Source organism: Pteropus medius, unplaced genomic scaffold (assembly GCF_902729225.1).
Source record: "Pteropus medius unplaced genomic scaffold, Ma_sr-lr_union100, whole genome shotgun sequence".
NCBI classification, from domain to species: Eukaryota; Metazoa; Chordata; class Mammalia; order Chiroptera; family Pteropodidae; genus Pteropus; species Pteropus medius.
Window position 1 is genome coordinate 4812285 of NW_024349800.1, and position 23382 is coordinate 4835666.

At 41.1% G+C, this 23382-nt stretch overlaps 2 protein-coding genes across 4 annotated transcripts in view; one reads left to right on the plus strand and one right to left on the minus strand.

Annotated features, from left to right (window-relative positions):
- Nucleotides 1–4485, plus strand: part of MKRN2 (makorin ring finger protein 2) — a 36237-nt gene extending 31752 nt beyond the window's left edge. For both annotated transcript variants that reach the window (XM_039886773.1, XM_039886775.1), the window contains 2 exons: nucleotides 2706–2850; nucleotides 3032–4485. In XM_039886773.1, the coding sequence (XP_039742707.1) occupies nucleotides 2706–2850; nucleotides 3032–3169 (283 nt within the window). In that variant the 3' untranslated portion in view covers nucleotides 3170–4485. The remainder of the gene's footprint in view (nucleotides 1–2705; nucleotides 2851–3031) is intronic.
- RAF1 (Raf-1 proto-oncogene, serine/threonine kinase) overlaps nucleotides 4395–23382 on the minus strand; it is a 54632-nt gene continuing 35644 nt past the window's right edge. The window contains exons 3-17 of one of the 2 annotated variants that reach the window (XM_039886768.1): nucleotides 23090–23202; nucleotides 20930–21032; nucleotides 20478–20635; nucleotides 19105–19203; nucleotides 17353–17506; nucleotides 14318–14345; nucleotides 14082–14209; nucleotides 13626–13743; nucleotides 9892–9976; nucleotides 8937–9113; nucleotides 7700–7746; nucleotides 6439–6557; nucleotides 5920–6051; nucleotides 5642–5776; nucleotides 4395–5428 (exon numbers count right to left, since the gene is read on the minus strand). In XM_039886768.1, the coding sequence (XP_039742702.1) occupies nucleotides 5285–5428; nucleotides 5642–5776; nucleotides 5920–6051; nucleotides 6439–6557; nucleotides 7700–7746; nucleotides 8937–9113; nucleotides 9892–9976; nucleotides 13626–13743; nucleotides 14082–14209; nucleotides 14318–14345; nucleotides 17353–17506; nucleotides 19105–19203; nucleotides 20478–20635; nucleotides 20930–21032; nucleotides 23090–23202 (1740 nt within the window). In that variant the 3' untranslated portion in view covers nucleotides 4395–5284. The remainder of the gene's footprint in view (nucleotides 5429–5641; nucleotides 5777–5919; nucleotides 6052–6438; nucleotides 6558–7699; nucleotides 7747–8936; nucleotides 9114–9891; nucleotides 9977–13625; nucleotides 13744–14081; nucleotides 14210–14317; nucleotides 14346–17352; nucleotides 17507–19104; nucleotides 19204–20477; nucleotides 20636–20929; nucleotides 21033–23089; nucleotides 23203–23382) is intronic. The other variant, XM_039886770.1, reaches the window with a different exon arrangement.

Here is a 23382-nt window from a genome sequence, read left to right on the forward strand (position 1 = left end):
AGAGATTCTGGTTTCTGTTAGGTTCCTCTAGAAAGGGTTGATGTTTTTGTCTTAATGGGCAGATACATAGTTTAGACTCAAAACTCTTGGGCAGCAGTTCAAATCTCAGTTCAGTTATTTTATCCTTAGCTGAGTTGCCTTTTATCCTTAGCTGAGTTGCCTTGAGCCTGCCTCATTGATGTGTGGGTCAGGGGTTAGGTGGATCAGAGATTTCGAAGGAGTTAATGCACAGTATTTGGAGTGCCCCCTTCAGGCCCCTTTCTTTGTGGGATTGCTGCCTCACTTTCCAGTGGCTGATTTCTTCCAACTATCTTTGGTTCTTCAGGCCAGAAAGCCTGGATTTTTCCACTGCAATTTTAGCCACTCTACATAGACACCTGGCTTTGGTCCACTCTAGGCTGAAAGCTATTTTTTCTGAAAAGATGACTCACTTCTTGCCATTCCATTCCTCCAGCTGTCTAATCTCTTGAACAATCCTCCTGCTGCTGTTCATTCTCCAGTACCTCCAATGTTCTTTAAAAAAACGAATATTTTTTAAAGAATATTCGTTTCTAGTTATTTGCAGGAGGATTGGTTCTGGTAGAAGCTTACTAAAAGCAGATCTCTTTATGTTACCTTTTTTAATGGTTCCCTTAAGCTGCATATCAATTATTTACTAAAGGCTTGGTATGTTCCTGTTTTACTATTTTTCCCTTGTGTTATCAAGTGTCCACCAGAGGGCAGGAGTGGCAAGGCAGAGGGATCCAGCCTGTAGGAAGGAGCTCTGCTAGCATTGTCTAAAAATTCTCATTATTATTGTTTGGGTCTTTCCTGGCTCTAGTCTCCATTGATGGCTGTTTTTTTAATGCATTCCACAAACATTTACTGAGCACCACTACGGGCCAGGCACCTTCAAGCTAAGCACCAGTGGAGGCTATAGAATAGAGATTAGTAAGATAATTTCATGGGAAATTGCAAAAAGACAATTATGATACAGGTTTCCTGGCAACAGGTGCATGAGAGGCCCAAGCCAGATATCACAACAGAGAAAGCACTTGGATCCACCTGCGTGGGAGTGTTGGGGAACGCCATGAAGCATGATTAGCTTCTCCATGTGTGTTGGAGGTTGTAGGTGGGTGAATAGAATGACATGGGTGCAGGATGGTACAAATTTTGTGTTTAGGGAACAGGGGGAGTGGTCACTGGGGTTGAAAGAGGTGGTATATAGAAGGAAGTGGCAGGACTTACAACCATAGGGGTAGATGGACTAGAGTCAAGTCTAAGAGAACAAAACAGGTGGCCCACTGTTTGGAGACACTCTCTGTGGTAGTGTGAAGAGGTTGGAACCTGCTGAGAAGGGAGGCCAATTAAGAAATGTCTGTGACAGGCAGGCAGCAGAGGATGGCATCCCTATCAGTTTCAGCAGTGTGGGATCGGAAAGGACAGGTTTATTTCGGGGGTGCTCTGTAAGGCTTTTGTTCTTGGTGACCAGTTAAGGCTGGGAGAAAAAAAAAGAACAATTTTGGGGGAAGGGACCAGAGAATAATTTTTTGAACCTGATGAGTTTATTAAAGCCAGTGTCTGGCAGACTCTGGTAAGAACTCACTACTTGAGCAGTCATTTGAAAGCCTTCTCAGGCTCTTGGGGTCACGGGAACCATGGAAGGTGCCTGGTCCATACACCTGTTTGAATCCACTCCCCAGCTACCTGTGCTGGAATCAGACCTGGTGGGAGTAGCACCCAGGCAAGCAAGGCAGCTCCTTCCCTCTGCGGACAGTTGTTAGGGAGCTTTCTTTGTGCTGCTCTGATGTCTGTCTCCGAGACCTTCACCACTATTTCCTGCCATCCCCTTGTTTGAGGAACACTGGATTCAAGGAGTCCCCCTGTCTTGTCATCTGCCAACACCACACCCCAGCTGTCCTGGCAGTAGCCCCACCCTCTGCAGCGATTTAGCTTTCTTTCTGCTGCAGCGTCCCTTCCTCAGCACTCTCAGGTGGCCCTCTGGGTTTTTGGGCATCTCTTCTTCAACTTGGGATTTTTGAAAATTTCATTTGAGCAAGAAGAAACAGGAATTTTCTGGTTGTGATTTCCTCAGGAGCACGGGTTCTTAACATAGAGGTCTGTGGGTATAGGTCGGAGAAAAAAAATTAATTTTTGAAACCTATATTTTGTAGACCTATGTTTGATTTTATGCATTTAAAAGCTGTTCTGGGGCAGGGTCTATGGCACATAGTTAAGAACCCCTGCTCTAGAGGGTGGGGACCAAGGAAAATTGGAATGAGACCTGTAACTTTAGGCAGCTGCTAAAAGTCACAGCTTTCCCTGTGATTCCTAAGTCAGGGCTGTGGTCATCTTGACATCATTGCCAGCCAGGAGGAAGGGAAATGTCCCTGGGTGGAGGCAAGTAGCCCAGCTTCAGCTTCAGAACATTGACATTGGAGCCCGTCACAGCTGGCCCAAAGGAGCAATCAAGCCTGCGTTCCTTGTGGTCATTTTGGAGCACTGCAGTCTCAAAAGTCCTCATACAGGTTATGATCTTTGTGAGGCCACACGTCACAGTGGGAACATTATCCAGCTTGGAAATCAACATCCCAACCTCTGTGCCTCACTCTCCCTACCTCTAATGTGAGGTCGACTTAATTCTGGCATCATAGGCAGGGATGGAGGAAGGCAGTGGTTCATCTGTACCCTGGATTCGCCCACCATCTTTTTTCTTTGCTTTTCAGAAAAAAAGCTTGCAAATACTTTGAGCAAGGTAAGGGGACCTGCCCATTTGGAAGCAAATGTCTTTATCGCCATGCTTACCCAGATGGGCGGCTAGCAGAGCCTGAGAAACCTCGGAAACAGCTCAGTTCTGAAGGCACCGTAAGGGTAAGGACTTTGCCATGTCTTGCACAGGACACTTACCAGTGGGCATTTCCAGATTCTGTTCTTGGCCCTTTCTCTAATAGCTTTGGCAGCCAGAAATGGGGTAGGCAAAAGAAAAATAACCTTCCCAGCCTTCATGTTGCCATTTATAATAATAAGGCCTGTCTGCTGGCTGTTTTTACAGTTCTTTAATTCAGTGCGGCTCTGGGATTTCATCGAGAACCGAGAAAGCCGGCATGTCCCTAACACTGAAGATGTCGACATGACAGAGCTTGGGGATCTCTTCATGCACCTGTCGGGAGTAGAGTCATCAGAACCCTGAAGAGTTGATGGTTGCCCATGCATCTCGGGCTCTGCCGGCTGAGCCTTCCCTGAGCTAGGGTGTGTAGAGCTTCCTTTACTGCAGCCCAAGGTGGTGTGTTGCTTGGATTTGAGTGGGGTTGTATTTAACCTTGGTCTCATCCATTCTCCATTATTACAGCCATGAGAATAGTGAAGGATATAAAATAACCTAACAAGTATACGAATCTCTACTTTTCTAGCTGTTAATGTTAGTCGCACCTCAAGGTCCTTGGGGGTCAGCAAACCAGCCAGTTTTGACTGACTGATTTTAAACAAACCTGGCTCCTGTCCTTTATGAGCTTTAACTCCTTAGAAAGAGTCAACTTGTAGTTACCCCTAAAGCAGATTTCTTACCAGAGGATTCTTCACTCCTAAAAAGGATTCCTCTGTAGTGATTTTTCCTAGTGTACTTAACTAGTATGTAGTCGAAACTTGACCTGTACAGGGCTTTTCCAGAAACAAAAAGTGAGCACTGCATACCTTAGCATTAAGACGTTATTTAGGACTCTTCAGTGTCCCAAATCAGAGCAGGAGTCTTGTTGCCATATTTTTAGTAAGCAAAGTGTAAACCTCCTTCCTTGTAGAGGGGGGGCTCTTGAAGTAGCAGGAAGTGGGACAGTAAAGCCGAGGTATGGCCCCTCATTTCTGGTTGTTGTTGGGGCCACAATGGGAGGAAATGTGTACCCAGCTCTCCCCTGTGGGCACAGGCTCCGGAGTAATTTTACTGAGGCTTGGTGCACAAGTGCTTGTGTGTGGCTCCTGCCCAAACCATCTCTAGTCTTAACCTGTGAAGCCTGGCTTCCATTTGAAATTTTGTGAACACTTTATGGCATCTAAGAAAGTTTCTGACCAGTAGTGGTCCTGAAGAGAACTTAGCATGAGTCCTCTGTCATCAGTTGTGATTTTAATTGAAGGAGCATAATCTTGTGAATCAGAACAAACTAATTAAGCCTGAATTACCTATTTTTATAAACAACTATAGATATCAAATATTTTGTAAAATGCATTAAATGTGGGTAGAAAAAGGTCTATTCTTACCTGAGTTTAGAGTGCTTTTTGCATAATTTTTATAGCTAACTGTAGTGAAAGGTGACGAGCATAGGCAAAGGCTGAATTAAATTCACTCACTGGAGGCTCCTGGGCCCATTTCCTGCTTCTTGAGTCCTGCTCCAGAAGGGATGAACAAATGGGAGAGTCATTAAGCCTACATTTAATTTATTTTATTAAAATAACATAATTGAACCACCAGATAACTGTATTTTGTCAGGCGCAATAAAAACAAAATTAAAACCCAAATCATCAAGAAAACCTGTATTCTGGCTTCCTTGCATACACATGATGTGGCTGTTGAGAGACAAGGCCGGCCTTGTGGCCCCACCCCATAGGGGCAGCTCCTGGAAGACAAAATTCAGGGTGATGGAAGACTGCTCCCTGAGAGGGTGGAGACTGGGAAGAGCAGGCCAAGTGCCTCTTCTGGAAAACTATCCCAATGCACTGGAGACCTCCAAGAAATGGAAGTGTCCCCAAACTCAAGTTCCAAAGTACCAAAGCAGACTCCTTCAGGCGGCCGTGGTCTCGACAGTCCTGGGCTGTTTGGTGCGTTATGTGCAAAACTACCTGTTTGGCGCCACACCACTATTTCTGAAGAAAAGTCTTTCCTGTGATAAGCATTCCTCATAGGAGCTGATATTTAAAATCCACGTGTCCCATCAGGGCTGGTTTTCCTGCTACCTTCATTTCCCCTCTGAGTGCTTTTTCTTGCCCTAAAAATACTCATTTAGCCAACAGCTAGGGCCTCAGATCATGTATTGCCATCAGCAGCCACTGGTACATCTGGAGAAGGCACGGCTCATGAGCATGGGGGACGCAAGGAAGGAGCAGGACAAACCAGCATTGCGAATGGCTTCCTTCTCCAGGGCCGGAAAGGGTAGAAAAGAAGGCAACATGAAGTTAAGGCCCTGTGAGTAGTCTAGAAGGTCCTTAGCAGCAGCTTCTCTGAAAACAAGCTCTGTGCTCCCATAGAAAGGGAGCAGAAAGATGGTGCCTGCTGACTTCCCTTCCTCCCCTGGTGGCCTGAGTACAGGTGCAAAGTCAGCTAGAAGACAGGCAGTCTGGGGGACGTGGTCAGTGTGCAGGCATTGATATCCTCGGTGTGAGCCGCCCGATGCAGGGATGGCTCAGAAGCGCTCCTGTTAATTTTCGGTAGAGAGTGTTGGAGCAGCTCAATGGAAGACAGGATCTGAAAGCCACAAAATAGTCTCAGTCATTGAGCTTGGCATTTCCACATTAGCTTCTGATCAAGCTGTTCGAAACCTACTTGTAACATCTTGTGGAGAACAAGACCCCCCGCGCCCCCCGCCCCCCGCCATTACAAAATAAAAAACAGCACTGCCCTCCCAGTCGTTAAGTACTTCTGCCTTTAATCAGTCCCAGCACCCTTGAGGTGTCTTACCTGGGGAAAAAGAGGCCTCTCTTCCTTAACTTTCTTCACACAGTCAGCTACAAGCCTCTTCATTGCTTTGGGGCAGTTCTTGTATAGCTTACTAAGGTCTGGAGAGGCATATCCTCGGCCCACCATGAAGATGATCTGGGGAGGAAAAGGGGGAAGATTTGAGGGAATGGGTGGGTAAACAACAGTGAAAGCAACTTCCAACCCTCCTGAGGCTCAGACTGGCAGGAGGCCCAGGGGCTTCCACAGCAGGTTAGGCCCTTTAATGGCAGTGCACATACCTGATCTCGGTTGTTGATGTGGGAATAAGGTAGCTCCCCTGTCATGAGCTCATACAGCACAATGCCATAGGAGTAGACATCTGATTGGAAGCTGAAGGGGTTGTTATCTTGCATTCGGATCACCTCTGGGGCCTACAAGGACAAAGTGCATTCCTCACCATCTGGGCCTCAGCACCAGGAGCCAGGTTATCCCTTCCTTTGTCCTTTCTCTGCCCTCTATGGTTCTTCCCTTAGGGCACCGACACCCTAAGGCGCTGACTGCTACTTTGAGCTCAGGATCCTATCTCTGGGATCTAGCACTTCCCATCACCTAACTCCAAGTTATGCTTCAACATGGTTCTAGACTGCCAGCTTCCTCCAGGAAACCCAAAATTCACCCCAGGCTGTCTGATGTCATTAAAAGCGTCACTCAGGTGACCTGGACTGTGAGAAATGTGGGGAAATGCTTTAAGTTCGCTCACAGACTCCCCCAGGGTGCCCCCCCCGTCCTGCACCCTGCTAGTGGGAGCCTCGCCTCACCATCCACAGGACAGAGCCGGTGGGTTGTTCAACCTGCTGAGAACCACTCCAGCGTGACTTTACTGTTGCCAAACCAAAATCCCCAATTTTCACCGTCAGGCCTTCATGGAGAAATATATCTCAATGCTTGTTAAGGACTCTGGTTTCAAAACAATGGTCAAGTTAACTTTGAAAAACTTCCCAAAGTTCTTACAAACACAGCCATCTCTCCGCCTCCCACCTGCCCTAGCCTTCTCTGCACTGGATTTGCTAGGGTTTCCAAAGTTTTTTAAAGTGCTTTTGAAATGTCCCTTTTTCTCCCCATTTACACATCTAGGTGCCAGTTCCCAGACCTTATGACCTTCCCACATAATGAAGGTGCCTTAAACTCCAAGACTTCTAAGAGCACAGGCTTCCCTCCGGCACTCCTCAGAGCCCAGCACAGCCTACTGATTGCTTACATTTGTTTCTGCCTGAATCCTGCCCTCCATGACTAACTGAAGCACATGTGAATAACAAAATAGTAAATCCCTCACTGAGCAATGAATGCTGTCCTAAGACATTTCTCACTAGAACAGGTACCATTTGGTGACTTCAAAATAAGAACCAAATTCACCTCATTTCTGGGTAAAAAAGTCAGGAAGTTTAAGGCTGACTTGTGATCAGATGCTCAGTGATTCACACCACCTTAAAACCTATGGTGTCTGCTTTCATGGCATGATGTGTTGGTCCCAAAAAAACCCCAACACTAAAAGGTATTCAGTGCCTCAGACATGTGCCCCAAATAGGCTACGTTCCATAATCGAACCCAACACAACTGTCATGCCTCTCACTGGCCAAGAAGCAAAGTTCAGCTGTAATGCCACTCTTCTTTAAAAGAGAAAGGTTGGGAGAGGGAGGCAGACATAAAATTGTTACATTTCACACCCTTCAGTATGCAAACTATTGCTGTACATTTAAGAAAGAGAATTTTAAGTAGTAATTCTGAAAATCTTGCAACATTTGGCTTACGGCTATTTTCTGACCAGATACATACTCTCTACAAACTAGAAAAATACATGAAAAGCAAAAAGCCCTGTTCCCACCCCGCCCCCCAAGTTAAATTAAACAATAAACAGCATAATAAAACCAGGACTATTTCAACCTAAACCCAAACACATATCTCAACTTCTGTGGAAATTTTCCCAAGGTCACTTTTTGCTAAAATAAACTTTAAAAGTCTCCCTTCTGTTTTCCTAAGCTTAGAACTGAGCAGCCAAATGAAACCACCACCAAAGGATACTGTTGGATTTCATGTCTCTGTGGATGATGTTCTTTGCATGCAAATAGCTGTGAAGGAAAAATAGCTCTATTAAAAACAGTCTGAGGGGCATGGGTAGAAAGCATCTTCAAACTACAGCTACAAAGTAATAAACCACCTGAAGGCCTGGCTCCTGGTGGAGTTACATTCAGGGACTGGCCCTGTGCTGCTTCATGTGGGACCACATTGTGCCTTACCTGAAGGTGAGGCTATAGCACAAATAGGGCAACTCTTCTTTAAGCATCAATTTTACTCAAAAAGTTAATCTTCTAACCCAAATGTTCATCAACTGATGAACAAATAAGTAAAATGCAGCATATATCCATGTAACAGAATATCGTTCAGCCATAGAAAGGAATAAAGTACTGATAGCTCCTACGGCATGGATGAACAAAAACATAATACTAAATGAAAGAAGCCAGACACAAAAGACCTCATCTTCTATCTTGAAAATGTTCAAAAGTAGTGATGGTTGCACATTCTGAATATACTAAAAAAACCACTGAATCGTACACTTTTTAAATTGATGAATTTTATGTCAATTATATCTAAATGTTTTTACAAAAAGTAACTGTAACTAGTTATTATTATTTTTTTAATGTAAGGCAGAACATGAGATTTTATATAACACTTAAAAGCACAGCTTTGGCTTGAGCTCCCAGACATCTAGGGGTATGAGGAGTATCCCACTCCCCCCGTATAAGGGGCAGTTCGGAGAAAAGTTTCAGAAGCACTACTTTGGGCTAGCCAAGAATGGAACACACAGAGAAAGACACACACACACACGCATGCACGCACACCCTCCACCCCCACTTCTTCACAAAGTAATGTGTTAGGCACAGAGACCCAAAAGGGTAGTATTTAATGGAAGTACTAAAGATGACCTTTAAGAATCTTCCAAAAGAAAAATAAATTATCTAAAAATGACATGTGGAACAAGAACATCTGTTGATGGGCCATGCTTCAGACATTTGAAGCCCACAGAGGGCACTACCATGGCTGTAAGGTTGTGTGTCCAGCTGAATTTTGAGGATAGTGGCTGGAAGTGAAACCTGAGCCCCAAGGGAACAGCCTCGGCTTGTGCAAGGAACATGAATTTGTGCAAAAATAACACCGAAATCATTTAATAGACTTGGCTTTTCCTAATCCTGGTTCCGATTTAAGGACATGTTGAAATGCTTGGACTCCAGACTTTATAGTCATCAGGCCATCTACTCACTCCATTCCCTGAGCCGTCTGCCGGGCAATGTCAATCAACTGGAACATCTGGAACTTGGTCTCTTGAACATGCAGGTGTTTGTAGAGGCTGCTGCCCTCACACCACTGGGTCACAATCGCCAGGTTGTCCTTCGTCATGTACCCCATGAAGAGCAGGATGTTCACGTGCCGTGTTTTGCTGGAGGGAGTGAGGAGAGAAAAGGCCCTGAACCTTCCCTTGCTTCAGAATAGGGAAATGTACCGTTTTCCTACTGAGAGCAAATCCTGTATGTTCTTGACACCACTCGTGCTTACAATTTGGGTGGCTAGCAAAGCAAACACATAAGACTATAGATAATCCAGTTGGTGGTGTGACTTGACAAAGGAGCCCACCATGATTCACCTCAGTGTTGGCCTTGTTTAAAGAGAGAATATTCTCTCTGTTAGCATACACTCATGATTCTCTGCACAGGGGTCACCAGGACCCCTAATCTGTGGAATTCATCATTATTCAACTTATTGCTAAAAGTCTAAATAGTGACTCGAAGACTTGAAAGCTGAAGGTTTGAAGTCCAGAATAAGGCAACTTAGCTATAAAAAGAGCTCTTGGAAATAAATGTGAAAATAGAACCTATTTCTCCCTACCGCAAACCAAAACCCAGAGACAGAACCTAGGCTATTGAGTGTAGCCAGAGACCTAAAGCGGTGGAAGCGGGTATGCTCACCAAAAGGGGCTCTTGTAAAGGTTTGACAACCACATAAGCTGGAAGGAAACCTTCCACTCCTTTTCACTTGTAAGGGAGGAACTTCAACCACAAGACTCCACAGTGAACACTCACTAACCACCATTCCCAGCCAGAGGCCCTCAGAGAGAGGTCTGTACCAAATATCCAACTTACTTTGTAGGTTTGCGTGCCACCACCCAGGCCCTGCCCCTACCACTACAGGATGGCTGGACAGGCCAGCTTTCTACTCACCGTAGGACAGCCACCTCGTTCCTGAAGGCCTGGAACTGTTCTGGTGTGGGGTCGACAACCTTTAGGATCTTTACTGCAACGTCTCCTGCAAATGAGTTTGTAGGCAATATAATCAGTTGAATGATCTTTGTTATTTTTCATATACTTTAGAGATATAGTGAATCACTTATTCAAAAATCATATACCTACATAGATGGAACAGGTGTGTGTATTTCTAAATTATTTAAGAGGCTGAAAAAGGTTAAATAGGTTATACTACTATCCTTAAAATACCACCCCATGGGCCTTGAACAGGCTTGGTTTAAACTATTCCTATCAAGCCTGGCATCCCCAGAGGTAAGGTCACATGTAAGATCACAACCTGGGCCTATGAGGACGGCATCAGCAGGTGAATATGAAAAGCCCAGCAGATATTGAATCTTTGGGGCCAGAAGGCTGGTGCTAGGAAGCAGGCCATTTAGCAAGCAGTTGATGTTAAACTTGGCAGCCACATTTCAAGGAGACATGAGATTGCCCCTTGTACAAATTCAAAGATATATATTGAAATTAAGCTTACCTTCAATACCATTAAAAAGTAATCCTAACAATTAACACTGATTGCTTACTATACCCTGACACTGTGTGTGCTTTCACAGACATTATCACCTTTAATCCTCATAGCTGCCCCATGATCAATACTGTTATCCTCATTTTACAGAAAACAAAGTTTAGTCACTTGCCCAAAGTCAAACAGACACAAACCAAGGTGCTGGAGCCAGGATTAGAACCCCAGTCTTAACTCCAATGGCTGTACTACTAACTACCATACTGACTGTTAAATCACCATCAATCACTGTCAGCCTCTTTATATAACCTTAGAAATACCCACGGATCAATTCTACTTTACATTTGCTGTCAATTTAGAAACCACTTTCAGAAATACTTTTATGTCATATTTATCACAGGAATTATAATACATTACTTGAAACCCTAATAGGACCTCAAATTTTCATGGCAAATGAATTTACTAAAACACAGCCTTCTGATGATTAAACAAAGTAGGAATTGGCACCTTTGAGGTGACTTAGTTCCTCCACATGTCGAGCACGTGGTCCCCTTGCAGCCTGTTGGAACATTCTTCATTTCACTTTCGGGGACTACCAACTGGTAGAGAGATGGTTCTTACGACAGGTCTCAAACTGTTGAGCTAAAGTCTCCACTTTACAATAGCCTCTAACCTGGCTCTCAACCAATTCACTGGCACATGTATTTACCAAGGGCCCAGGGCTGCCTCTGAAGGTGCTGCTGACCTTGGATGGGAGATGCACACTTTATTCAGAGCTACCTTCTATCTAGGATGGAGCTAGTAAACCATGCAGCCCCAACCTCAAGTTCATTATGACTGAGTAGGAGGACAAGAGTCTTACATAATGACTCATTCTAGAGCAGTTTGAGCCAAGATTGGGGGGCAGGGGGAGAATTAAGTCTCTTGGTAGAGAGGATATAGAAAAGTCTGAAGGAAATGGGACATAATCCAAGGGAAGGATTTTACCAAATGCGGGAAGGCTGTTCCAAACCAGGTACACCAGAACTAAGGTGAGGTAGGGGGGATGAGAGAACCATGAGTTGCATTTGGAAAACTCTAGCATGGGGTTTGGGCATCTGTAGGATACAAGGGAAGCCAAGGAGGAGTCTGCTGCAAGAGCCCAGGTAAGATAAAGGCACAGTGGGGATGTGGGAATAGAAAGGAGGGGGTGGAGGCAAGAAACCCTATGAAAGTAAAGTGATCCAACATGGCAGTTAACTGGGTGTGCAGGAGGAAGACTTGGGGAGATAATGGATGATCCCTCAGGAGGGGTTGCTTCTCAGAACCTTCAAGTTCATGAGCCTGTCCCTTTCTCAGAGCTCTCTTCAAGACATGCTCCAAGTGTCACTGAACTCACCCTCAGTGGCACCAATTTTGGACCTAATTAGTAATGCAACCTCAGAGCTCAGAGGATTCACTGGCAGCCAAAGCCTGCTCACAGTGGCTCACTCTGACTCTACAGTCAGCTGAACATCCTCACACCTCTAGCCTCCAATTTCTGGAACAGTGAACAGGACTTAACTCTGTTAAAAGCTCACCTGTTCTTTGTTCCATGATCACAGCCAGTTCAAATCCTCTTATCTTTCTAAATCCTATTATCTAAATATGCATTACACCTCTGTGTAAGTCATTCACAATACCTGAGTCTTCATGCAAGTCACTGATGGGAAGACTGAACAGGGTCGAACTAAAGACTGCTCATAAGCAGTACTGTGGCAAATCTAACTAATGCTTTAAAAATTATGTGCTCAATCAGAAGAAAATTAAATTTGGGCACAACTTACACTGCGTCTACTGGCTTTTAGCTGAAGCTTTAAAAATGTGGTATAAAAAATGATTAAATGCTCCAAATGGCAGCATTAAAAGCAATATTATAACTGCTCCACTTCCTAAAATCACTAGCAGTTTTATTGTCTCAGATTGGAGCACTCTTATCCCACAAAATCGTGTTCTTTTTCCAAGGGATCACCTAGACATTTATGACATCTCTTTGGAAAATATTCTGCAATAGTATAAATTCTGAGAGATCCAGAGGTATGCCACTAATACATCAGATAGAATTTTCAAAGGAAAAGGAATCATTCTACATGAAATTTACAAATATTTGGCCCTGTCCCGGTCCCTTAAAGAATCAGAAATTTGTCAGATGATTAGTTAAAAGTGGCAAACCCATATATACTGATGAACTTGTAAAATTGGAGGTGTTAATCAGTTTTTAACACCTTGAATTTTAATGCTCCATTCATTTGATGTTCTTAACTTTTCTCAATCTTTGCACATTTACAAATAAATATGGTGGCATCCTAAGTAGAAATATAGGAACCCAGGCACTTTAGGTGTTTGTCTTCTGTTTGGTTTGGGTTTTTTGCTTTATTAAAATCTGAATTTATAAGAGATGTCTTTTTAGGAACGTCTAGTATTTTCAAGCCAATACTCCCTAAATGCTAACACCCTAAAGCTAAAGGCATTGAAAACCTGACAGAGAAATGCTAAGTATGTTGCCAAAATACACAAGCTGTAGCTACAGACATCGCAATAGTACATTTCTTCCAAGTGACAAAGCGTTTCCATTAGAATAACACTAACACACGCCACACAGATTCAAGAAGTAAATCTGTGTCTTCCCTGTTTGATAGAGATTCTCACAGCCAATCCTGGGGGGAGGGTGGGAGCGGGCAAAGAGAAGCTGTTGCAGGAGGCTCCTTGCCTTCCTGTGCCCAACTGTCTGACCATGAGCATATCTGTTCCCTTCTCAGGACCTAGGTTTCTTGAATGTAAAATAAGGTCCTTTCCAGCTTTAAGTTTCTTGAATCCATGCTCCCCTCGTAGCAACACTCTTACTCATTTAAGGAGCCTTAAAGCATGTCCCATGTGCAGCCTGTATTCAATCAGCTTATAAGAGACCCTGACATTTAGAGCTCAACTTTTGTTCACCAATTTCTAATTATTCTAAATACCTTATCATACCGATTACAGCATTATGGAGTCTATAAAGAATGCTATGGAGTTTCACTGAGATATTGTGAAGTTCAATCTTTAGGCATAATCAAGTATCCCTGCAGAGTGCTGCTGTGAGCCACAGAGCTCAAGGAATCTCATACCCCTCCTGACCCACTCTGGACTGAAACTTGACTTCCCCATGGCCTTGAAGAAAAGGTCCCAAACTTACCATGCCACTTGCCCTTATAAACAGTTCCAAAAGAGCCTGACCCAATCCGAGTCGAGAGCATCACTTCACTGGCTTCTATTTCCCAGTAATAGCTTGAATCTCTCTGTCCACGAGGCCTCTGAAACAAGCAGAGATTATTAAATACGCTCCATGGAATGATAAAGCTCTGTTTAACAAGGGTGTCAAAGAAAAGATCAACTCAACTTGATCCATTCCCATATCTTTTAAAAATAGACATATTAACTGCAATTCTAATTTTTGTCTTTTGAGAAAATACCATTTTAGGTGTGCCCTCCCTTAAGCATGCCAAAAATGGCACTAAAATTCATGAATCATTAAATGCTTTTTATTTGAGTCTCCTCCTGCCCCTCCCCCCAAATTAAAAGCATTTTCATTTCCAACTAAGTTTTTCTTATTGAACCCTAACCTGCAGAAGGTACTGTTGGCTATACTCACAATTTTATTTTTCTCCTGGCTCCCGGATCCTGGTGCCCGCTCTCTCTGTGCCGGCACAGGGGTTTTGGGCTGTGACCAGCCTGTTGGGCTCAGATTGTTGGGGCTGCTGGACAAGGCTGAAGGTGAGGCTTAATAGACAAGACAAATAGAATCCACACATGGATAAGCCAACAGAAGATACACAGCATAAAGAGAAAAAGCCCATTACTACTTGCTAAATGACTTTGGACAAGTACCTGATTCACTGTGACTTCGAATTGCATCCTAAAACAGAAAAGGAAAGCTGGTCAATTTCTGCACTAGGAAAGATGGTCTCTGGGGGAGGGAAAGGGAAGGAGGAGGATTTACAGGAATAAAGTAGAGTATAAAATCTCTCAAATATAGCCTATTTTACACACTCTAACTTTCTTTTGATTAAATTCACCAAATGTCAGTGGCCAGTATCTTCAAAATTGTTATCAAGTATTAATTTTTCATATACAATGAAAACCATTCTTTATTGCAGAAGACAGCAATGCACACAGCAAACTGATAACTCTTTAAGGCTAACAAAGTTACTATCAGCTAAGACCTTTCCAATGATTGGGGATCCTGCTCCACTGAAACTAAAAAAAAAAATTAAAACAGATTGAGTGGCAAGCTCACCCTTACTCCTCCGGAAGGTTATGAGAAAGCATTGACCAGAAGTTGGATCTGTTACAGGTGAGCATCATGACTCTATTACTTTATCTGAGCATAAAATCATGGAAAGCTGAAAGGACCCTGACCAAAAACTAAATTTTACACACATAACATACTAGAACAAGTAAAGAGACTTGGCCAGGGTCGCACAGCCAGTAGGTGGCAGAAAGAGAACCAGAAACCATCTCAGCCCTCAGCTGGTTCACCACAAAATGCTCAGACCTTATCAGTAAGCTCTGAAGTTACATTCTGTTCAGGTAAGAAGTCGAAGGTTACCTTTAGAATTTATTATGAATTGTTTGGATGAAACAGTTTAAATCAGAAGGCCCTCCACAAGACCTAAATTGTTATTTTACATACCCTCATTTGGAGTATAGAAATACTAAAAACATAAAAACCACTTGGCCCCCACATCCTCAAAAGATATTTTTCTGGGAAGTGCTATTCTCTTTGTTTTCCTTGTGTAACCACAGTAAAGACATTTTTTCACAACTATTACTGGAACATTCCCACTCTGTGACATTTTTACAAGATAAAAAAAAATCATAAACCAAGCTGCTTCTCCCTGCCTTTGGCAGCGCCACCAAAGCATCTTCAAGAGTTTACCAATAAAGCATGGTTCTGGGGTTCCAACACCTGGCGAGTCTTCAAGAATTACTCAGAGAGGTGTTTAAGAATATAGACTGCTAACCCTCCCACTCCCACCAGGACTGATTAAACATATCTGAGAGTGCAGGCTGAGAAGCCCAGGAGTCTGTATGTTTTGAAGCAGGACAGGATGACTGCCAGGTAGGCAAAACATTGGCCAAAAATAAACCTGAATTTCAACAGAATATACAGCAACTAAAGCTTTATTATCCAACTAATCCACTCTCTGTTTTTAGTCAAGGATGGCACGATGTGTTTTTACTGACCAGAATTATATTCCCATGCCCTAGGATTTTTTTCTTAATGTCACAGTAATTTTTTCCCTGTATCATATACCTCATATTTTATTCTGTGCTAACTGCTACAGCTGGATTGATTTACCCTAGAAGGGTAAAAAGAAATAAAAATGGCTTAAACAAAGCAAGAATGTGTACTTTAAAAATTCTGAATCATAAGGAATAAAAAATCAAAATTTGTTCTGCCTCTAAAGCACAGAGAGGATTAAGCACAACAGTAATGCTAGTTATAACAAAAATTCAAGAATTTTCACTTCTAATGTTTCCTCTATTTACAGAGGAACAAATCATATAATAGAAGTAATTGGTACTATCAAGGCTAATCATCAAATAGAAATAAAATTCATAGCTTATATACACAATGACCTCCTCACAATAACCTTGTGAGATTCAAAGTGCCTGCCACACACACATGACTACTTTAGACTCTACATTCAGAAACCAACTATTTGTTGAGTCCCTGCCACCTCTAATTTGTAGGACAAGTATGTCTAAAGAGATTTGAAGGTTGAGTGACGTAAGCTGTGCCTGAGGTGACAGGTGTCCCCTGAGGTTTTTCAAGAAACAATTCATGATTTAGAGAGAGTATAGTTGTCTCTGATTAGCTTTTAAAAAAAGATTTTCAGAGCCTATCAACCAAACTGACATATTGGTTTCTTAACAGCTATAAATAGAACAAAAATGCTGTGAGTACCAACCAAATAAATCTAACATTAGTCTTGGGCTGGAACTGATTTTAAAAAAAAATGTAATGCCCTTGGCCTCAAACTCTCACTTGTAAAACTTATCGGCAACACCACATAGTATTTTTTTTACTCCTATATACTCTATTACCAAAAAAAACAAAAAAACAAAAATGAAGGCAAGTCTGACAATAAATATAAAATTTAACTTAGTGATTGTTTCATTTTCTGCTAGTCTAGTGTCTGACAGTCTTAGCAATCCTGTTAATTTACAAGAAAGCAAAGGCATGAAGAAGAATACCTACTCTTCCCCTCAAACAAAATCGTCTGGACCACGCCCTGGGAGAAGCATTCAGGCTGTTATTCTAGTCCAAAGCAATGAGAAATAAAGAAGAATAAAGAACAAAGGAAGTATTTTAAGTGTATGCAGTTGTTATTAAAGATGAACTAGAAAGCAAACCAAACATACCAAAAAGCCAAGAAAAGAAAAAGCAGTTTGAAAACACTAGCTTTGGGCACTTATACATCTCCCTAAATACCTGCTTATTAAAATCCTATGACTCCACCCTTTGCTTTCTAAATAAAAACACTTAGTCTTTCAGAGAGTTTGTAGTTCTCCATCACTATTATTTTCTTTCCCACATCAAAATGGAACTACTCTTCATGTATCGTACTCACTAGCTCACTGAAATTCTATTCAAATTTGACATGGAAAAAAAATTAGTTCAAATGTTAACATTTCTTCAGTAAATTTTAGTTCTCCACTTGAATGATATACCAACTGGATTATTCAGCCAGTCTAAAGATGTAGTGGATAAAAAAAGAAATTTAAAAAGTCCACAGACTTCAGAAAGTGCTACCATATTCCTTATCAGGTTTGAAACCCAAAACTCTCTGACACAACTGTCAACCCCACCTGAATAAGTGACTGATACCCATCACCATTCCAAGGGGCCCTATTACCTCAATCATCCTGCTATCCACAGGCAGGGTGGTGCTGACCATGTGGACATTAGGTGTGGACGTCGACCTCTGCCTCTGGGAGAGGGAACCTTCAGAGGAGGGGCTGGAGGTGTTGAATGTGAAGGCGTGGGGTGTGGAGTATCTGTGCTGGGAACTAGGCGAGGAGGAGAAAGACAATTCCATGATTGACACTCAGGCCTCCCCACTGGTAAAGTTATTCAACTACCTACTTCATTAAGATACTCTGGGGCAAACCCTATTTGTACTACAACCTTTGACAAACTGTTCCTTTCTTTCAATATGCACCATTTAAAAATTTTCTTCTGTCTAGAAGCTTCTGCATGTAAATTTTTGAAAAGGAAATAATATATGTGCTTGAAATTCGTGTGACAACACCACATTACAAATTTTCTTCTTTTTAATAAATCACCTTTGAAGAATATTCCAAATTTTGAGACCGTCTCTGAGAAAGAATAAATAAGCATGTGCCAATTTACTAAGCTAGAGACTAGCTTAGAGACTAAATTAGAGAACTTTAAGGAAGATTATTCAACAGATGGTTAGACATGCTGAGCATGTCTGAAAAAAGGCCAACATTTTATCCACTGTGCATCCTCCCCTCCACCCCCTATAACCAGCTCCAAAAGTCTAATACTATGAATTCGGTTTTTAGGTTGTAATACCTAACTGTGAAATTAATCACGGGCCTTTCAGCCAATGACACTCCCCCACCAACCAACCCGGAACACACATTAAAAGTATAACACTTTCATTATTTGCTCTAAGGATGTTTTGCTCAGATTTAAGTAATACCATGCATGAATTAAGTGATGAAGAGAAATTAAATTGTTCTTTTGCCTTGAAAAATTGCCATCCCAGGTAATTCAATATTTATGCTGTCAGAAGCCTGGTTTCTTCTGTGAAATCCTCAAGAAGCAAGTATAGTTTATTGGTCAGACTTGCTTTTCAAATGATCAAGAAAAATAAAAATCATACATAATCAGATATAATTTCAATACAAATTCCTTGTTCTAATATATGCTGTCTTTAACAATTCCATTGTAGTTTTACAAAGGCCACTAAATATTACAAGATTATATATACATTAAAGTCAAATTTTGGACAAAGATGTAGATTTTATTTTAGGTTCCAAATTCACATGTAACACTGAGCAAGACGTGAACTCAACAAAACACTCATCTTAAAGCTGGAAAACAAGAGTAAAGACAAGGTATATTCAAATTCACATAAAGATTAAAAAGGTTATTTATATTAAAAATCTAATTAGATTCTTTTTTAAGATAGCAGTCTATTAAGTGTCATGGTTTTAGCAATGCAAGGTCATAACAAGCATTTCAAAGTCAAGGATTTCATTTTTATTGCATCACTGCATATAGTTTTGGGACCCTTTCCCTAAAGATCATCTCACTTACATACTGAGGAAGGCAAAATCTCCAGGTCTTTCAAATGTGATGAGATATTAAAGGGCACACACTATGATAAAAGAAGAAACCTGTAGCTAGAGTCACTTTCCAGAATGTAAGAACTACAGGACCACAAAGAGAAAGGTCTACATTTTGCTCTGATACCAATTAAGATCCCCAGAAGCAGCAAGGAGTTTACATGGAGAGAATGCAAAGGAACTCTTGTCTTTTGTATTCATGTTTCAATCCCACCCACCCCAATTTAACCTTCCAAAAGAAAAGCTGTAAGTAAAAAAAAGGTTTTTTTGTTTTGGGTTTTTTTTTTTACCTAACAGGAATCCGGGAAACAGACTCTCGCATCCGGCGCATTGTCAAAGGCGGCAGTGCTGGGACCCCACTGTCACCAATGGTGGAATTTGGAAACAATCTAAATAAAATCAGAGAAAGACTGGTTTACAGACTTGCAGTAATTTTACAAAGTCAGCCTGCCTTGCCTTGCAAACAGATCCTCAATATAAACTTTCCTAGTCACATTTTCCTCAACTATTTATTTTAGGCTACCCAGAGTTAAGGGACCACCAACATAAATAACTGGATTTGAATGGCTACAAAATGTGAACAATACTGACCTGCCAATAAACATAGAGGCTCTATGTGTTTTTAGGAAATACTAGTCCAATGTCCAATGTCCAGCTATGTCAAAATATTTTTTAAAGCTACAATAGGCACTATATAGTATAAATCATGTAGAGCTTTTTTGAAAACATTCTGTCTTGGAAATACATACATGAAAAGACTGAAATATGAATAATAAGTCACATTCAGCACCAAAAGTCATAAATAAAAGGAAAAGATATTGACATTAACGGGGCATCTTCTTTCCATGAGATGAATACTTGTACTCAGCAATTTCACATTATCCCAGGTAATCCTCACAAGAAGATTGCAAGGAAGGTAATAACCCCTTTTTTTCAGATGAGTGAAACTGAGGCTCAGAGGTAGTTAGTTAGTTAATGACAATACTGAGATTTTGACCCATGTCTGCTGGACTCCAAGGTCTCTTTGCAAAAGCAACATGTTACTACCACAAATGCAAAAAAGATGTTTTCATTGTGGTTTAATGATAACCTTCCCTTAATTTATCCCTCAAAAAAGGATAGAACTTCGACTGACTTTTCATATCCCTATTAACAGTTTTTAGAAGTCACTTTGGAATATGTACTTTTAATTTAAACCTTACTAAAAGATATTTTGTCTATATGAAATATATTTTGATAAATTTATTCTCTCCCGAGGGATACAAATGTCTTTTAAGGTTTTATATTCAAATCATTTTAAAATTAATGTTTTTTCAGTTTGAAGTGAAGACAGTATTTACTAGCAAACTAGTAGGTGACACTGTCAAGAGAGGAAAGTCATTAAGTCTTTTAGGTTTTCATATCCCTTTGTTCTCATCTTACTGAATCACAGTATGACAATCTCTATACGACAGATAATGTCCTACCTGCTCTTTTTAGAGAGTTATACCACACTAAAACTCACTGGTTTCAGAAATGTCATGTTTCTAAAGTAGATGGTTTCCAGATCACGACAATTCATTTACTAAGTCCAAAAGCCCAACTCGTCAGTCAAATATATAAGCATCCTAAAGAATTTCTACTTCTCCAATACTTTCTATTCTTTGAAAAAAGAATGACTTACAAGAGTTGTCTGACATTACTCCAGTCCACACACATAGTAGGTACTTTGGTGCTACAGTGCTCGTGAAATTTGTAGCCACAAGTCTGACATCGAAATCCATTTAGCAGGAACTTCTGACACATGTCACAGAAGGCAAGCTTCAGGAAGGTCTTCCGAGCCTAGAACAAGAACACAGGTGTAAACTGTGCTGAATAAATGAAAGATGACAAAAGATAATTTCCTTCTCTGAATCCCAAGAGGTTTCATAGAAGAATCATACTTCCAACATTTGTAAAATTCACACCTAGAAATTAAAGTATACCTGTAACTAATGAAACCTAATTTGCCTTACTGTAAAACAGTACTCCACAGCTTTAAATAATCCAACAACATATATGCTTATTATCTCTGAGAAATTCCTGCCAGCCAAAGCACCCAACATGCCACAAAGAGAGAAGAGATCTGCAACTTACAAAGTTGTGTGTTGTGAGGGGAACATGATCCAGGAAATCTACTTGAAGTTCTTCTCCAATCAACGAGGCAGCATCAGTATTCCAATCTAAACGTGCTTTTTTACTAAAGGGAATTTAAAGCATAATACGAAAGGGAAATGTTTAAACAAGGTAAAAGTTTAATACCAATAACAACAGCTACTGTTTCTCTCATGCTATATAAACATAAAACTTAACTTAATCCTATACAACACTAACTTATTGAATTCATACAACAAAACTATGACGGAGGCACTATTATCTCCACTTTAAAAATTAGAGAATTGGGCCTGAAGAAGATATGTTGCTCAAAGCCACATGATGAGTGTAAGAGCCTATGCTTTAATCCAGGTCGGTTGGACTCTAAAGCTAATACTCTTAGAATAAAGTTTTCTTTAAACAATGAAATGTAACAATCTCACGATAAATATGCAATAAATTGGACTTTATGACACTAAAATCCTATAAAGGTCTAAAATTCTATAAAACGGGTTATAAATATTGCTATAGTAGAAAAATTTAATCGCTAACCTACTTCAATCGAGAAGATACATAAATTGAAAGGAATCACAAATGAAAAGCCCTTTTCTATTAATAGGCTCAAATCTGCAGAGTTGTTTGCAGGGCCTATAAATATGACGGGAGGCTTGACTATCCTAATATTTACTCTGAGACCATTCCTTCTGTGCCTAGAGTAAACAAGACAGAAAAATGAATGCCCAGCTCCTTTCTCAAGTCTTGTCTACTTAATCAGGCCCATCTCCTGCATATGATGAATATTCTCAGGCAAGGAGAGAACACCACAACTAGAGTACCAGTCAAACCTCCCCCTTTGCCTACCAGAAGACTATTCCAACCATTTATCTGGTTATTCAACAGTAAATAATGCATCCTTCAATATAATTCCCTTTACAAGGTCTGGGAAAACGCTATCTTTCCAAAGTCCTGTTTTGCTCTAATGAAGAAAGAGGGGCAGCCTTGTTTTCCAATCAGTCATCAGGTGCGATCTGTCCAAGAAAGAACCTAGGGTAGCCCCCAAAACAATGCAGCCTTGAATAAGAGTGGATCAAGCCCCTAACTGTCTCTGAATGTCTCCCATCTTTTTTCTTAAACAATAGATTTATTTATCACAGTTCTGGAAGCTGAAATTCTAAGATTAGGGTGCCAGCATGATTAGGGTTCCGGTAAGAGCCCTCCTGACTTGAAGGTGTCTGCCTACTCACTGTGTCCTCACAGAGCTGAGATTTCTAGTTCTTTAAGGAACACTAAAAATTGGCTTGGGGGTCAACCAACCTGGGGCTATACCCAAATAAAGCTGACATCTGCTTCGAAGATTAGCACTTCAATAAAATGCCTCCTAAGATGAGAGGAACAGCATGAACAAAGAAATTTATGCTCATTGAGTAGACTCATTCCCTGGGCTATATTATCTATCTGACTGGAGAATTCTTTGAAACATAATAGAAGTTGAAGCTCTGTAATAGAACTAGCACTTTCTAAGAAGGTAAACTCAAGGTTATTTCTCCACATTTCAGGAGAGATAACAGATAATGGATAATTATGAATGGCTCTGCTACTTTGGGGTATTACTTCTAGCCTTTGAGGGGCTGCCTCTATCTTTCCACTGCCATTAAAGAAATACTATGAACTATAGATCCTCCTTGAAGCAGAAATTCTCCTGCATCTTTTAGCCCCATGTCTGTAAAACTGTAGGGGTTTAGTAAACATTAACTGAATAAAAATGAATAGGTGATTTGCAGGAGTCCATCTTTTGAGAATAGCATTCTTTAACTATAAACAATAATGCAAACACTTTCTGAGTACCCACTCTGTGCACTGCACTGTAGCAAATGCCAAAATTTTTGCTCTCAAGAAATATACCATTAGACATCACTGTTTCCATCTATGGAAACACCATCAACACCTAACATGTATTTTATTTTTCAATGTAATGTTTTCAAGCAATAATTTCAAGCTCTTAGTATTTTTTTTTCTGAATTGTCTCTTTATAAACAGTGATATACAAATACACAATATTTTATAGGAAGCTAGTAAATTTTTTAAGAGACAGAAAGTCATTATTTGAAGCTAGGCGATCCCTACTAGTATAAAGGAGGAAGTGACTAACTTTTGAGTTCTTACCCTTTGTGTTCGTGGAGAAGTCTGAACACTGCACAGCACTCCGGTTGCAGGCCCCTCACCTTGAGTGCTTTCATAAGGCAGTCATGCAAGCTCATTCCATTTCGTACATTGACCTATAAGCAAAGGATCATCTTTAAGACCAACACGGGCTGCACGCCCCTTGGAAAGGTAAGCACAAATAAATACAAGAGTCTGTAAGGGTATATGTAGAAATAGATTTATGACAGTGTTGCTTATAATGATACACACACACACACACCCAGAATGTCCAGCAATAGGTGCATACTTGAATG